The 14,840-nt window shown below is 35.5% G+C and overlaps 1 protein-coding gene across 2 annotated transcripts in view; it reads left to right on the plus strand.

Annotated features, from left to right (window-relative positions):
• The window catches only part of LOC127721187 (uncharacterized), a 43,416-nt gene extending 31,104 nt beyond the window's left edge, over nt 1-12,312 (plus strand). The window contains exons 2-4 of one of the 2 annotated variants that reach the window (XM_052227859.1): nt 2,397-5,055; nt 7,103-8,990; nt 11,713-12,312. In XM_052227859.1, coding sequence (XP_052083819.1) covers nt 4,999-5,055; nt 7,103-8,990; nt 11,713-11,867 — 2,100 coding nt within the window. In that variant the 5' untranslated portion in view covers nt 2,397-4,998 and the 3' untranslated portion in view covers nt 11,868-12,312. Of the gene's footprint in view, nt 1-1,845; nt 5,056-7,102; nt 8,991-11,712 lie in introns of those variants that run through there. The other variant, XM_052227858.1, reaches the window with a different exon arrangement.
• Nucleotides 12,313-14,840: the final 2,528 nt, after the last annotated feature.

The raw sequence follows: 14,840 nt of genomic DNA on the forward strand, positions 1-14,840 counted from the left end.
TCTAAACTTACCCCTATAGTCAGGAAAATTATTAATAATATAGAAACAAAATTCTAGTAATAAAAGTAAACTATGAAAATTTTTTATTTTGATTTAGCATTTAAAATTTTACTGTAAATATGGTTCTACTTAGCAATGAGCAATACAATGACATTAGCTTCAGCTTATAGAAGGTGGACAAAGTAGAAGTAGAAATTAAAGGGAGAACCTTTGAAAAGCATTGTCTGCAAACACAATCAGAAAGATAATATCTACAATAAGGTCAGAATAACCAAAATCATTTTTTGACTCCTTATATACTGTAAATTCAGAAATTATTGCATTTTTCGCAATAATAAATACATCGCAATAATTTCTGAATTTACAGTAAGTTATTGTCTTTAACATGTTTAAATGGGGATTTTTATCTTTTGTTGCATTTATGGCTATAATATTTTAAGAGAAAATGTTAAACAGCAAAACTACTAAGCAAGACTAGATCTACAAATAGTTAAATGACTGATATTGCCTGTCAACACCTTATCACACTTTTCGTCCATTTAGTGAAGGCATTTTGGCATAATATCTTTAAAACTTTAATAGGTTAACAGAAACTGTCACCCAAAAACGATCATCAAGACAAGATTTTGGCTCACACAGTTTCTATTCAACACAAAATATTCCTGTTGCATTGTATTAATTTTATGCAAATATAGTAAGTAGTACACAATTCAGGCTATGAAAGCTCCTCTAGATTGTTTACACAGACTCTATTGTTTACATACCCTGCGGTGAGATCTTGAAAAAAATAGACTTACAATTTTGGCCTATATGTATATATTATTAGGTTTTGCGCTGGATGCTAAGCAAACAATGAACACAGACATGTCTTGTGTTGTGCTTTTACACCACTATAACTCAAAAATGCTTCGAACAATTTTCATTAAACTTCGGTGAATTGTTTATATATATATTGACATAATGTTCCCTTTTTGATTTTCCAAAAAATTCTGATTTTACGTTTTGGAATATTGGGAATTTATTCATAAATAGATGGAGAATGTGTCCATGAGACACAGATGATGCCCCCGCTTGCATATAACGTTTTAAAGGGGCATAATGGTAAAAGTGATGCCACCCAAATTCATCAAACCTGATCTGTGTTTTGTGGTCATAAGCATTCTGTTCAAGTTTCATAACATTTGGTTGAGGCAAACTATGAAGATAGAGAACGGAAACCAATTTCGGGACGTACTTAAGTACGGACGGACAAGGGTAACACTTAATGCCCCCTTCAGTGACGGTGGAGACTAAAAAGGGGGATTTTCAAGTTTTTTGGACAATAACTCAAAAATGCTTTGAGTAGTTTTCATGAAACTTTGGTGACTTGTTTATATCAATCAAATAAGCTCCCTTTAGTTTTTTTTATAAATTTCTGATATGACATTGCGGAGTTAATTCGTTCCAAAATTGAGGCCACAAATGAGTTAAATTTTAGATAGCTTTGATAGTGCCTAATTGTTTATGTTTTGTGTCAATGAGTACCACTGTGTGCATGTCTTTTTTTTTAGCTCACCTGGCCCAAAGGGTCAAGTGAGCTTTTCTCATCAATTGGCGTCCGTCGTCCGTTGTCATCGTCTGTTAACTTTTACAAAAATCTTCTCCTCTGTTACTACTGGACCAAATTTAAACAAACTTGGCCACAATCATCATTGGGGTATCTAGTTTAAAAAATGTATCCGATGACCCTGACTGCCAATTAAGATGGCCTACATGGCTAAAAATAGAACATAGGGGTAAAATGCAAGTTTTGTCTATTATTTTGAAAACTGTTATAAGGGAGCTACCATTTGATTTTCATGGGGGGGGGGGGGGCTAGGATGAAATTTGAAAAAAATAGGCAGGACAGGAGATTTGAGTAAAAAAAAAGGCAGGATAAGATTATTTGCCAAAAAAAAAAGCAGGATGACAATTTATGTAAAAAAATAGTCAGGATAAACTAAAAAAAAAAGGCAGGACCAAATAGAGTGAAAAATAAAAAAGGCAGGACCGAATAGAGGGAAGAATAAAAAGGCAGGACAAAATTTTTCATCCTAGCCCCCCCATAAAAATCAAATGGTAGCTCCCTAAATAGAGAAAATCTGACAGGAGCAGAAATGTTCAGAATGTTGAACTCTACCAATTGTTCATATACATCAAAACTGTCAGACGACTTCTTATAGGTGTTATTGCCCTTAATGACAAATTTTACCATTTTTTTTTCATTTTTATACGACCGCAAAAAAATTTTTGTGGTCGTATATTGGTATGACGTTTGCGTCATTGTCGTCGTCGTCCGGCGTTGTCCGAAGACACATTGGTTTTCCCACTCTAACTTTAGTTTAAGTGAATGGATCTCTATGAAATTTTACCACAAGGTTCAATACCACAAAAGGAAGGTTGGGATTGATTTTGGGGGTTATGGTACCAACAGTAAAGGAATTAGGGGCCAAAAATAAGCATTTTTGTAACTTCCAGACATAACTTGTGTGTTAGTGTATGGATCTCTCTGACATTGTACCACAAGGTTCCATATCACAAAAGGAATGCTGGGATTGATTTTGGGGGTAATTGCCTCAAAATTTTAGGAATTAGGGGCCAAAAAAGGGGCAAAAAACAAGCATTTTTCTAGTTTCATGACAATAACTTGTGTGTAAGTGTATGGATCTTTCTGAAATTGTACTACAAGGTTCCATATCACAAAGGGAAAGCTGGAATTGAGTTTGGGGGTAATTGCCGAAACGTTTAGAAATTGGGGGCCAAAAATAAGCATTTTTCTAGTTTCCAGACAATAACTTGTATTCAAGTGTATGGATCTCTCTGAAATTGTACTGCAAGGTACCATACCACAAAGGGAAGGCTGGGATTGATGATGGGGGTAATTGCCTCAATATTTTAGGAATTAGGGGCCAAAAAGGGGCAAAAAACAAGCATTTTTCTAGTTTCAGGACAATAACTTGTGTGTAAGTGCATGGATCTTTCTGAAATTGTACTACAAGGTTCCATATCACAAAGGGAAGGCTGGGTTTGAGTTTGGGGGTAATTGCCTTAAACGTTTAGGAATTTGGGGCCAAAAAGGGGCCAAAAACACATTTTTCTAGTTTCCAGACAATAACTTGTGTTCAAGTGTATGGATCTCTCTGAAATTGTACTGCAAGGTACCATACCACAAAGGGAAGGCTGGGATTGAGTTTGGGGGTGATGAATCATAAGGGGGTTCAAAAAATTTGGGGGGGGGGATTTTTTTTTTTTTTCCTTTTTTTTCTTTTTTTCCTTTTTTTTTTCTTTTAAAATTTTCCATTTTAAGTTGGTTATTTCTGATTTATATTTAAAAGCAAATAATAATGATATGGTAGGAGATACACACCAAACAGGATGTGTAAATGATTATATAATAAGTATTGTGCAATAGCAAGAAATTTTCAATTGCACAGTATTGCACAATAGCAAGAAATCTTCAATTGCACAATATTGCGCAATAGCAAGAAATCTTCAATTGCACAGTATTGCGCAATAGCAAGAAATATCCAATAGCACAATATTGCGCAATAGCAAGAAATTGTCAATTGTACAGTATTGCGCAATAGCAAGAAATATTTAATTGCACAGTATTGTGCAAAAGAAGATACTTCGTATAAATTGCTTATTCCTTGACCAATTTCAATGGGGTTTTATTCGTGAATTCTTGGGGTTCTTTAATATGCTGAATCTAACCGTGTATTAAGTTTTTGGGTTTTGGGCCCCGTTTTTAAATTGGTCCACATTGAGGTCCAAAGGGTCCAAAATTAATCTTTGTTTGATTTCATCAAAAATTGAATTATTGGGGTTCTTTGATATGCCGAATCTAACCGTGTATTTAGATTCTTAATTTTTGGTTCCGTTTTCAAATTGGTCTACATTAAGGTCCAAAGGGTCCAAAATTAAACTTAGTTTGATTTTAACAAAAATTGAATTCTTAGGGTTCTTTGATATGCTGAATCTACACATGTATTTAGATTTTTGATTATGGGCCCAGTTTTCAAGTTGGTCCAAATCGGGGTCCAAAATTAAACTTTGTTTGATTTCAACAAAAATTGAATATATGGGGTTTGTTGATATGCTGAATCTAACCATGTATTTAGATTTTTGATTTTTGGGCCCCGTTATCAACTTTGTCCACATTGAGGTCAAAAAGGTCCAAAATTAAACTTTTGTTTGATTTCATCAAAAATTGAATTCTTGGGGTTCTTTGATATGCTGAATCTAACCATGTATTTAGATTTTGGATATTGGACCATAATAGGTGAATGTCCAATTTAAAATTTCTAAGTTCTTAGACCACATTCATTCTGTGTCAGAAACCTATGCTGTGTCAAATATTTCATCACAATCCAAATGCAAAGCTGTATCAAGTTGAATGTTGTGTCCATACTTGCCCCAACTGTTCAGGGTTCGACCTCTGCGGTCGTATCAAGCTGCGCCCTGCGGAGCATTTTATTACCTAATATCTTGATAACTATAATAGATACAGAGAAACTTTAAAGTGCAAAAATGATCAGCAAGACAAGATCTACAAATAAGTCCGATGGTCGAAATTGTCAGTCAACTCCTTATTGTTAATTATTACACGAGGGTCTCTATTGTTTTAACTTATAAGACCATTTTTCTCTATTCTTTATTTATTTTGACCATTATTTCATATTCTTATATTTCAGCACCCCATTACTCTCTATTCTTTATTTTTTTCTTATTCTTAATTTTTCTCTTTATTCTGCACCTTTGACCATTATTCTCTATTCTGTAAACCCCATCCCGGTCCTCATAGAATACATTAGATGTAAAGACTAGTCCATTCGAGCATTGCAGTGCATTGTTTTTTATTAAAGGGACGAATATTTAAAATTACATATATATCATAAATCAACTGATTCATACGAAAATCACTTGGAACGGTTCGTGGAAATCAATCTGTTATTTTTCCAAGAATTCGTGGCTATTGAAATGTTTAAAATCATAATAAAAAAGTTAGCTGTTAGTGAGATAATCAAATCAAACAAGGTTAGTACATACTTAGGTATAAATTATTATCTCAAAAGATAAATTGTACGATATTCATAAATATATTATTTCCCTTTTGTATAAAGTCATCCCAAAATCTTTCCTTGTCTTCACGGCAGGATGAATTCGGGGTTTTTAACAATATATTTTACAATATCCTTATGTAACTTTATTTGAATCTATTGTGGATGTACCTTTCAACATACATTTCCTTGGCTAGAGTGAGTTTTTTTGTTCTAACAGAGAAGTTGATTAATTAAATTCTTCTGATTTTAATATTTCTTATTTGATTATATCTGAATTAAGTACTTATTCTTATTTTACAGGCCCCATCTTTCGGGTATCGGGTTAAAATGTAGTTCGCATATTGAAATAAAATGCTTGCAGTCCATCCCAATTATTGGTCTATCCATAAGTAAATTCTAACATAGCTTTTGATATGCAGGTGAATGTATAAAGGTTGAATTGTTTCTGTATATAAAAGAGACATTGTTAGTATTGTTTTTTCCATTAGGCATCAATCACATGTCCCAGCACCCTCCGAGTATTGAGTGCTCGGTGTGAAAAAAAGTTTCTATGTATGTTGACGTTTGTTTTTGTAGCAGTTCAGTGTTTAGGTTGTTCCGTTGTTTTCCTCTTATAGTTGGTTTCCGTCGGTTTTGGTTTGCATGTGACCCGGATTTGTTTCAGTTAAATCGATTTATGACTATTGAACAGCTGTATACTACTGTTGCATTTATTAGTCCCCTATCGACGAAGTCGGAGGGGACTTAAGGTTTGCACTCCGTCCGTCCGTCCGTCCGTCTGTATGTCTGTCTGTCTGTGGCAAATCAGTTTTCCACACTTTTTTTCTTCATGCTTGAAGATATTGATTTGATATTTTGTGTATTGTTTTATCATGACAAGTTACAAATCAAGTTCGAATTTTGTTCCGGTCTGATGATTTTGTGCAGAGTTATGGTCCTTTGACTTAGAAAATTCACTAAAATAATTAGTTTTCCGCAATTTTTTTGTCATTCTTGAAGATATTGATTTAAAAATTGGTATATAGTTTTATCATGACAAGTTACAGTTCAAGTTTGAGTTTTGTTCCGGTCTGATGATTTTGTGCAGAATTATGGGCCTTTGACTTAGAATTCACTCAAATAATCAGTTTTCCGCACTTTTTTCGTCATGCTTGAAGATATTGATTTGAAAATTGGTATATAGTTTTATCATGACAAGTTCCAGATCAAGTTCGAATTTTGTTCCGGTCTAATGATTTTGTGCAGAGTTATGGTCCTTGGACTTAGAAAATTCACTTAAATAATCAGTTTTCAACACTTTTTTTCGTCATGCTTGAAGATATTGACTTGATATTTGTTATATATAGTTTACACCATGACAAGTTATAGATCAAGTTAGAATGTTGTTCCAATACAATGAATTTTTAACTGGTAGGGGACTTTGTTTTGCCATGCAATACTCACAGAATGCTTGTTTTTCTTCTAGTTACATGAAAGATAAGCTATAATTTGCTATTTCACCATAATTTAATAACAGCGAACATAAAAATATCTGTCCCCCAAAGGGTGACTGGGGAAAAGAAGTATGGTCACCATTGGTCTTCCTCCGACCGGCAGTAAAAACCCTCGCCAAAGTGAGGCGTCCATTTTGGCTGTGCGGAATGCACAAATTTGAAGCCACGCGTCCGGTCAGAATGGGGACGTTAAATCCGATGCCTCGTGTAGAGTGTGCCACGCTCTTTGCACGTTAAGAACCCTTGCAACAACTCTTTGAGGGGTCCGTAGGTGACCTTTTGCAAGGCTAAATTTCTGTTCCTATCCAATGTGCCCTCATTTCCCGTGGTAGTCTAAATTTCTCCGACCTTAATCCCGGACACCTCTATTACAGAACCTACCAATTGTATTTATTGTTAATTTGTTCTCGTCCTGAATATGCATGAAATATTTGCCACTGGACGTTAAGCAACTAACAATCAATCAACAAAATATCTGTATGCGGAGTGAATTTTTATCATTTTAATTCATATTTCAAATATTTGCAGATGCCGAATACTTTTCTTTTTGCTTTTTATGGATTTTTTGGCTTCACCGTTGGATTTCATTGTGACAAGAGCGCTGACCACTGCTTTACATCTATCGATATAAAGACTGCGTTTACGATGAATGGGAATGAATTTGGCCAAGTGTATGCAAAGGAACGACAACTGTTCTCGCCTAAGGAAAACGGTCCAGTTCCAATAGATAACATTATATCTGCTGATGGTTGGAATCTGACCAGAAACCTTATTACTGCCAATGGAACCATGCCAGGGCCATCTATTTTCATTTATCAAAATCAAACTATCACAGTGATTGTAAATAACCTTTTGATCAATGAGGCTGTTACTATTCATTGGCACGGCATAGATCAGCTTAAACATCCAGCTATGGATGGTGTTGCATTTGTTTCACAATGCCCAATAATGCCAGGTCAATCCTTTAATTACACGTTCCAGCCTCGTTTTGGAGGGTCTTACTGGTACCACTCTCATGTTGGGAACCAAAGAGATATGGGTTTATATGGCGCTTTTATTGTCCTCCGCAAAAAGGAGCGTCTACGAATGCCATTTATGAATCAGCATATCGTTCAAATTCAAGAATGGAACCATCAGTTTGATACAATGGCGTTACTAGATTTGAATGATAAACTATATGATACATCCCCTCATTCAATCTTAATCAACGGCCGAGGACAGTTTAAAGATATTCTTGCCCCCATTGAAACGTTCAATGTTAGGAAAGGTAGTCGATATTTGTTCAGACTTATTGCAGTTGGCTCCCATCGTACCCTCTTATTTTCAATCCCAGGTTTAAAACTAAATGTGGTTGAAACTGATGGATTTGAGGTTGTGCCGACTGTTGTAGATAAAATAATCATATTTCCTGCGGAACGGTATGATTTTGAAATAGATTTGGATTATGCCGAGGAAAGAATTTACAACATTACCGTAAGTGTTCTTTCATCACCAAATCTTACGGTTGGAGATACTATTGGACTTGGATTTCTTAATGTTCAGAAAGGAGATTCTTCAGCCATGAAATTTCACACTAATGATAACAAGTTTCGGGTATTAAATTGCCCGTTTCAAATCTATCCACAAAGGAAGAATTTTATTTGTGTCCCTGTGACTGACTTGAAATCTCGCAAAAATATAGATGATGAAGATTTTAATGTAAAATATGTCAAAGAAACAAATGAAAAAGCATTACATTTCTTGAACTTTGGATTTCCCGGTGATCATTCATCTATAAATGGACGTATTTTTCGTTGGCCAACAGTTGCACCTCTGACACAACCGTTTGAAACCGATACCGACTGTAATGGATGCAGTGATGAAAAAACCTGTACATGTAGCCATTCTTTGAACTTAAAATCTGGATCTGAAGTCATTATGGTTCTGTTGAGTCTTGGCCAAGGAGCAATGATTGCTCATCCTATTCATATGCATGGCCACACGTTTGAAGTTCTGAAGATGGTGTTTCCTGAAGTTACAAGTAATGGCAAGTTCGTATTCACACAGGACATAAAATGCAGCGATACGCTCTCTAATAAACAAAGCCAATGCAATAACGCCAAGTGGAGAAATGAAGCGTGGAATGATTACAATAATATTCCAGGAATAAACTTGATTGATTCTGTACGAAAAGACACAATAGTTGTACCATATGGGGGCTATGCAATAATCAGAATAGTTGCCAGTAACCCTGGGATGTGGTTCTTGCACTGTCACATTGATAAGCACATGGTCGAGGGAATGGCTCTTATGCTTAATGAAGCGTTTGAACATCAGAATAGATATATCCCTAAAGGTCTCCCAACCTGCCATAGCTATTTGAAGACAATGTCAGGAGTTGTTAGTGAATTGTCAGAAGAAGAAAACAGATCCAAAGGTATGTGGCTACAATCATTTGCGTTTGGTACCAATATTCGTGGATTGAGGAAAATTTGTATTTTCGTGGATATTTGATTTCGCGGATTTGCCAAAGTCTGCATTCAAGACTATAGAAAATTAACACTTCGTTGAACATGTAAATCCGTGGTCTACCTGTAGCCATGAATTCCGCGAAAATTGGTACGCCACGGATAAAAAATAATCAACATTATTAAATGTTATGATCAAATCAGCCCTAATACGGATCAATCGCCATATACAAAACCGATGGCGTATCCTTTCTGATATTAATATTGACAGCTTATAAAACTAGGTTCAATCCACCATTTTCTACATTTGAAAATGCCTGTACCAAGTCAGGAACATGGCAGTTGTTGTCCATTTGTTTGATGTGTTTTATCATTTGATTTTGCCATTTGATTAGGGATTTTCCGTTTTAAATTTTCCTCGGAGTTCAGTATTTTTTGTGATTTTACTTTTTGGCCCGGTCCGATTGTCTAATACGGGTTATTCACTTCCGGATTATTTTTTTTACGCCTCACCTAACTTTGTGTCCCTCTTCTTGGCGATTTGTTTCTTTATTATTATGAGGCTGACTTCATACAGGAATTCTTAGGAAAAAAGATAAGAAGCTAGCAACATCCTTTAACTTTACGTTCCGCTATATAGATGATGTTCTCTCACTAAATAATGCAAAATTTGGTACCTATGTTGAACGAATCTATCCCATCGAACTAGAGATAAAGGATACTACAGATACAGTTAAGTCTGCCTCGTATCTTGATTTACATCTAGAAATTGACAATGAGGGTCGTTGAAAACAAAACTTTACGACAAAAGAGATGATTTCAGCTTCCCAATTGTGTACTTTCCATATCTATGTAGCAACATTCCAGCAGCGCCTGCAGACGGAGAATATATCTCCCAATTGATACGATATTCCCGGGCTTGTATTTCCTATCATGATTTCCTTGATAGAGGATTGCTGCTCACAAGGAAGCTATTAAACCAAGAGTTCCAAATGGTGAAGTTGAAATCATCCCTTCGTAAATTTTACGAACGCCATCACGAGTTGGTTGATCGTTATGGAATAACCGTTTCACAGATGATATCGGATATGTTCCTTATATATGTCGTAACTACAATACCCCTCCCTTTTCACGAATGTGACCTACCGAATGAGACTATTTACCGGATTTGTAATAACATAAGCAACACGACGGGTGCCACATGTGGAGCAGGATCTGCTTACCCCTCCGGAGCACCTGAGATCACCCCCAGTTTTTTTGGTGGGGGTTAGTGTTGCTTAGTCTTTAGTTTTCTATGTTGTGTCATCTGTACTATTATTTGTCTGTTTGTCTTTTTATTTTTGGCCATGGCGTTGTCAGTTTGTTTTCGATCTATGAGTTTGACTGTCCCTCTGGTATCTTTAGTCCCTCTATTTTGGACGTATCTTTACACAAGATACATTTTCGTCATATTTTGTACCTTAGAGTAACATTAAAAAAGTTTAAATCACAATTGATCATACTGGTATTCCGTGTTGAGTAACAATTTGAAAAGGAAATATGCCAAAGTCTTTCCAGTAAAACGTTCGGCTATACCTCACTCTTTCAATTCCGTCGATCAATCATCAGAACGCAAACGTATAAAGATAAAGAACAGTTAAAATGTCGGATTTTTTTCTTTCCAGCTTCTTTATGTTTGCTAGATAAAATGATTTGATCGACGCAACAAAACGTTGCTTGAGATTTTTTTTAATATGATAATTGTTTGTGTTTCTGTTTTTATCACGGCTTACTAGTCGAGATCACTAACCACTTTACTCTATCAATGCATTAAAATTGTGACCTTTATAGATGCATCACATTTTCATCGGTCATATAGTCATACAATTGACGACCGAATTTCCGACATACTAGTAAGGGCAAAATCTTTCTGCTTGGATTACGAACAATGTGAACGGTAAGGTAAATTGACTCTAGGAGGCTGATATTTTGTGAGCTACATTGAGCATATCAAAATCAAACTTAGAGTATATGTCTTTTAAAAAAGTGCGATATCTTCTAATGACTTTCCCTGTTTTCGTCCTAAATATTTACCACAAAGACCTCCCCCCCCCCTAAAAAAAAAAACACAAAAAACGACCAGAACACCAATAATTGCACCAATCAATCAATGAAGATAATACATTGCACTATTGTAAATCTAACAAATGAACATAGCAAGAACAGATACGTCAACTTTATTCACGATCTACAACGAAAACAGTTATTGTAAGGGTGAAGGTTGGGACCTATTTAAACGTTTAAACCCGCTGCATTTGTTTGCACATGCCCTAAGTCAGGACCCTGAAGTTCAGTGGTTGTCGTTTGTTGGTGTGGCTCATAAATGTTTCTCGTTTTTTATATAGATTAGACCGTTGGTTTTCCCGTTTGAATGGTTTTACACTAGTCATTTTTTGGGGCCCTTTATAGCTTGCTGTTCGATGTGAGCCAAGGCTCCGTGTTGAAGACCGTACTTTGACCTATAATGGTTTACTTTTACAAATTATGACTTGGATGGAGAGTTGTCTCATTGGCACTCATACCACATATAGCTATTCACAGTAAAGTATATAAAAAAGTGATATTCATCATCTGTTAATTCTAAAATTGTGTAGTCTTTATGTTAACCGTTTATGTTGTAAATCTATTGCACTATGTTCTTTTTATTTTCAGATGCGGTGACAATCATTGTGTTAGCTGTTCTCCTAGGTCTGGTATCACTTTTGGTCATTATTTTGATTTGTCATATAATTCAGAGGAAACGATCAGATGACACTCCTGCCCGACAAACAGAGTCGGTACTTCTTTCATTCATCCCAGAACAGTGATACCACGTGACTTAGGATTACTTAAACCTGATCTATTAAATCCCGCTTTCTTTAATTTTCATGCTTTTTTCACATTTCTCGATCGGTGTGAGAAAATATTTCTTCGTTCAAGAGAAAACTTTATTCTCGGCAAATGATTAGTCGAAATGCAATTATGACCTCAAATATTCTTGGTTTCTTCTGACGACATGAAAAAGGTTCGGCAAGTCTCGCGCTTTACCTATGAAAATTTAAATGTCTCAAGTGGAGAAATATCGTAACGCACTTGATGCAGTGGTGGAATCTAAACTCGTTATTTAACTTAGTGTTTATAATTCAAAATTTTACATCAATAGTTTTGTGTTGATTAAGACTTTGATTAGACTCAAAAGTCTCAATATGAAATCATATAACTGTTAATAGAAAATTAGACTAAAACATGTTTAATAAATCCGATTTTTTACTATGCATGTCTATATACTTATTGGATCTGCTATCAGTTTATGTTGGCTTACTAAAAACAGTTGTGCTACAATAAACTCACTTTACACAACACTACCATTTTGCTGAGTTTAAAATAGTGCTCACGCATGAAATACATTGTTAAAGAACAATGAGTAAAATTGAGAATGGAAATGGGGAATGTGTCAAAGAGACAACAACCCGACCATAGAACAGACAACAGCAGAAGGTCACCAACAAGTCTTCAATGCAGCGAGAAATTCCCGCACCCGGAGGCGTCCTTCAGCTGGCCCCTAGACAAATATATATACTAGTTCAGTGATAATGAACGCCATACTAAACTCCAAATTGTACACAAGAAACTAAAATTAAAAATAATACAAGACTGACAAAGGCTAGAGGCTCCTGACTTGGGACAGGCGCAAAAATGCGGCGGGGTTAAACATGTTTATGAGATCTCAACCCTCCCCCTATACCTCTAGCCAATGTAGAAAAGTAAACGCATAACAATACGCACATTAAAATTCAGTTCAAGAGAAGTCCGAGTCTGATGTCAGAAGATGTAACCAAAGAAAATAAACAAAATGACAATAATACATAAATAACAACAGACTACTAGCAGTTAACTGACATGCCAGCTCCAGACTTCAATACATAAAATAACAATTCCAGTTTAGAGCTTTGTAAATCTCCCTTTTACTATAAAATGGTTTTATTTTACGGATATAAAAAATCTCGATTTCAATTTTGCATGGGTTGGTGTAAAGAATGACTGTTTTTTTCAAATATCTCTCTATTCCATTACATAGCATCAAACAATGCATAAAAAGGGATAACATGGGTCAACAAAAATAAATAAAGACCGACCAGATCAACCACAAACACCGGACTTCTCCGAAAATGAACTCGCGAACAATAGTGAAAGTCCAGGGCCGTAACTAGCCTCTTTTAAAAGTGAGGCAAGATATATTCGCCGAGCAAAGCGAGGCTAAACAAATTTCGGCGAGGGGTCTGGGGGCGGCTCAAGGACGCTCAAGGCCCCTAGAAGCTCTGGAAAAAAGACGCAAAATTGTGCCTTCTGAGCGTTTATCGGACCCGTTCTTAATCTAAAACACAAGTTTTGTTTTTTAATTATGTTTTCGACAAAATTCTGGTCTCAAAGCAAAATAAATAGATCCATTGTAAGACTCTTAGTTTTTAGGGACAACATCAAAAGACCGATATGTAGGATAAAGCACAAATCGTATTTCACATAATTAAGTGTGTGGCTGCTGTTTTATTTTTAATTGAGTTTCGGCTTGCAGAAAACGTATTATACCTGTCAATTATTTTTTTTTCAAATTAAGTTAAAAGGGGGCTGATTATCATTTATTTAACTATGTGAATTCAGATTTTATAACTCATTTCAGTTACAACTTGATGTAGTTCCTAACTGGGATAAAAGGGTACACTCAGGGTAGAATCAGGAAAACTGTTCTAAGACCTCATTGCTATATTTTATACCGGCTGATTAATGTCGGATCTGTCTGTTCTGGTCTTGTATTGTGTTTTGACTTTGGTGTATGTTTTTGTGACTTTGAAATTTATTCACAATACAATACTTTAAGTACCGCTTAAGTCGACGCTAGGGGCTGTCTTGACCTTGCTGTAGGCTATGAATGATTCGTTCATTGTTGAAGATCCTTAAGCGACTGTCAAGATGAAGAACAGGAATAAAAACCCTGTTCATTGATAATTTGTACTTTTTCTATGTAGCGTGTGCGATTTTGTCCCATGCATATTTACTCCATATCCCTTTATTTTCTATTTAAGGGCCTGACCACGGCTTAATGCAAGTTTAGCCCTTCAATGTAAAAGGTCGTATAACAATACACGATTTTTCTTTTTAAATGATTTGATTCTTGGAGATTGGTTGTCTCACTTTAATTTAACCCATGTCAGCTTTTTAGTTTTATTTACAGAAAAGAGAGCCAGTCTTGTATTCTTTAATACAAAGTTTAATTTTCCATGAAAAAAAACGACCAATTTTTCTATGTCCGGTAGCATCGAATCTTCTCAAACCATTTTTTTAACAATATCTGGAAATCGGTGGACATGCAACACTGCCATACCACGTATCTCAACACTGCCATACCACGTACACAACCTTTCACCCGTCAACGTTGATCTTTCCCAAGTCTTAAGTCTACGCAAAGCAGAGAATGAACGTTTACAACATACAGATGTCACGAGAAGAATCAACAACAGCTTAATATTGGACAACTGAAGCGTTTGTCATGAAGATTAATTGATTGATTGATTGATTGATTGACTGATTGATTGATTGATTGATTGATTGGTGTTCGCTTAACGCCGTATCAGAACAAAAAGAGCTAATTTCAAATATTTTTACAATTTAAAGTAGGTTTTAAAATTAGACAAAAGGTCCTTAGATATAATAAAACTCAAGTTTAAATCAAAATCCCTAACGAAATTCAACACTAAGACAATAGCCATAAAGAAGCGCAATAAACGAACAAAAGACAAACCCGG

This window comes from Mytilus californianus, unplaced genomic scaffold (genome assembly GCF_021869535.1).
Source record: "Mytilus californianus isolate M0D057914Y unplaced genomic scaffold, xbMytCali1.0.p SCAF_12, whole genome shotgun sequence".
Lineage (NCBI taxonomy): Eukaryota > Metazoa > Mollusca > Bivalvia > Mytilida > Mytilidae > Mytilus > Mytilus californianus.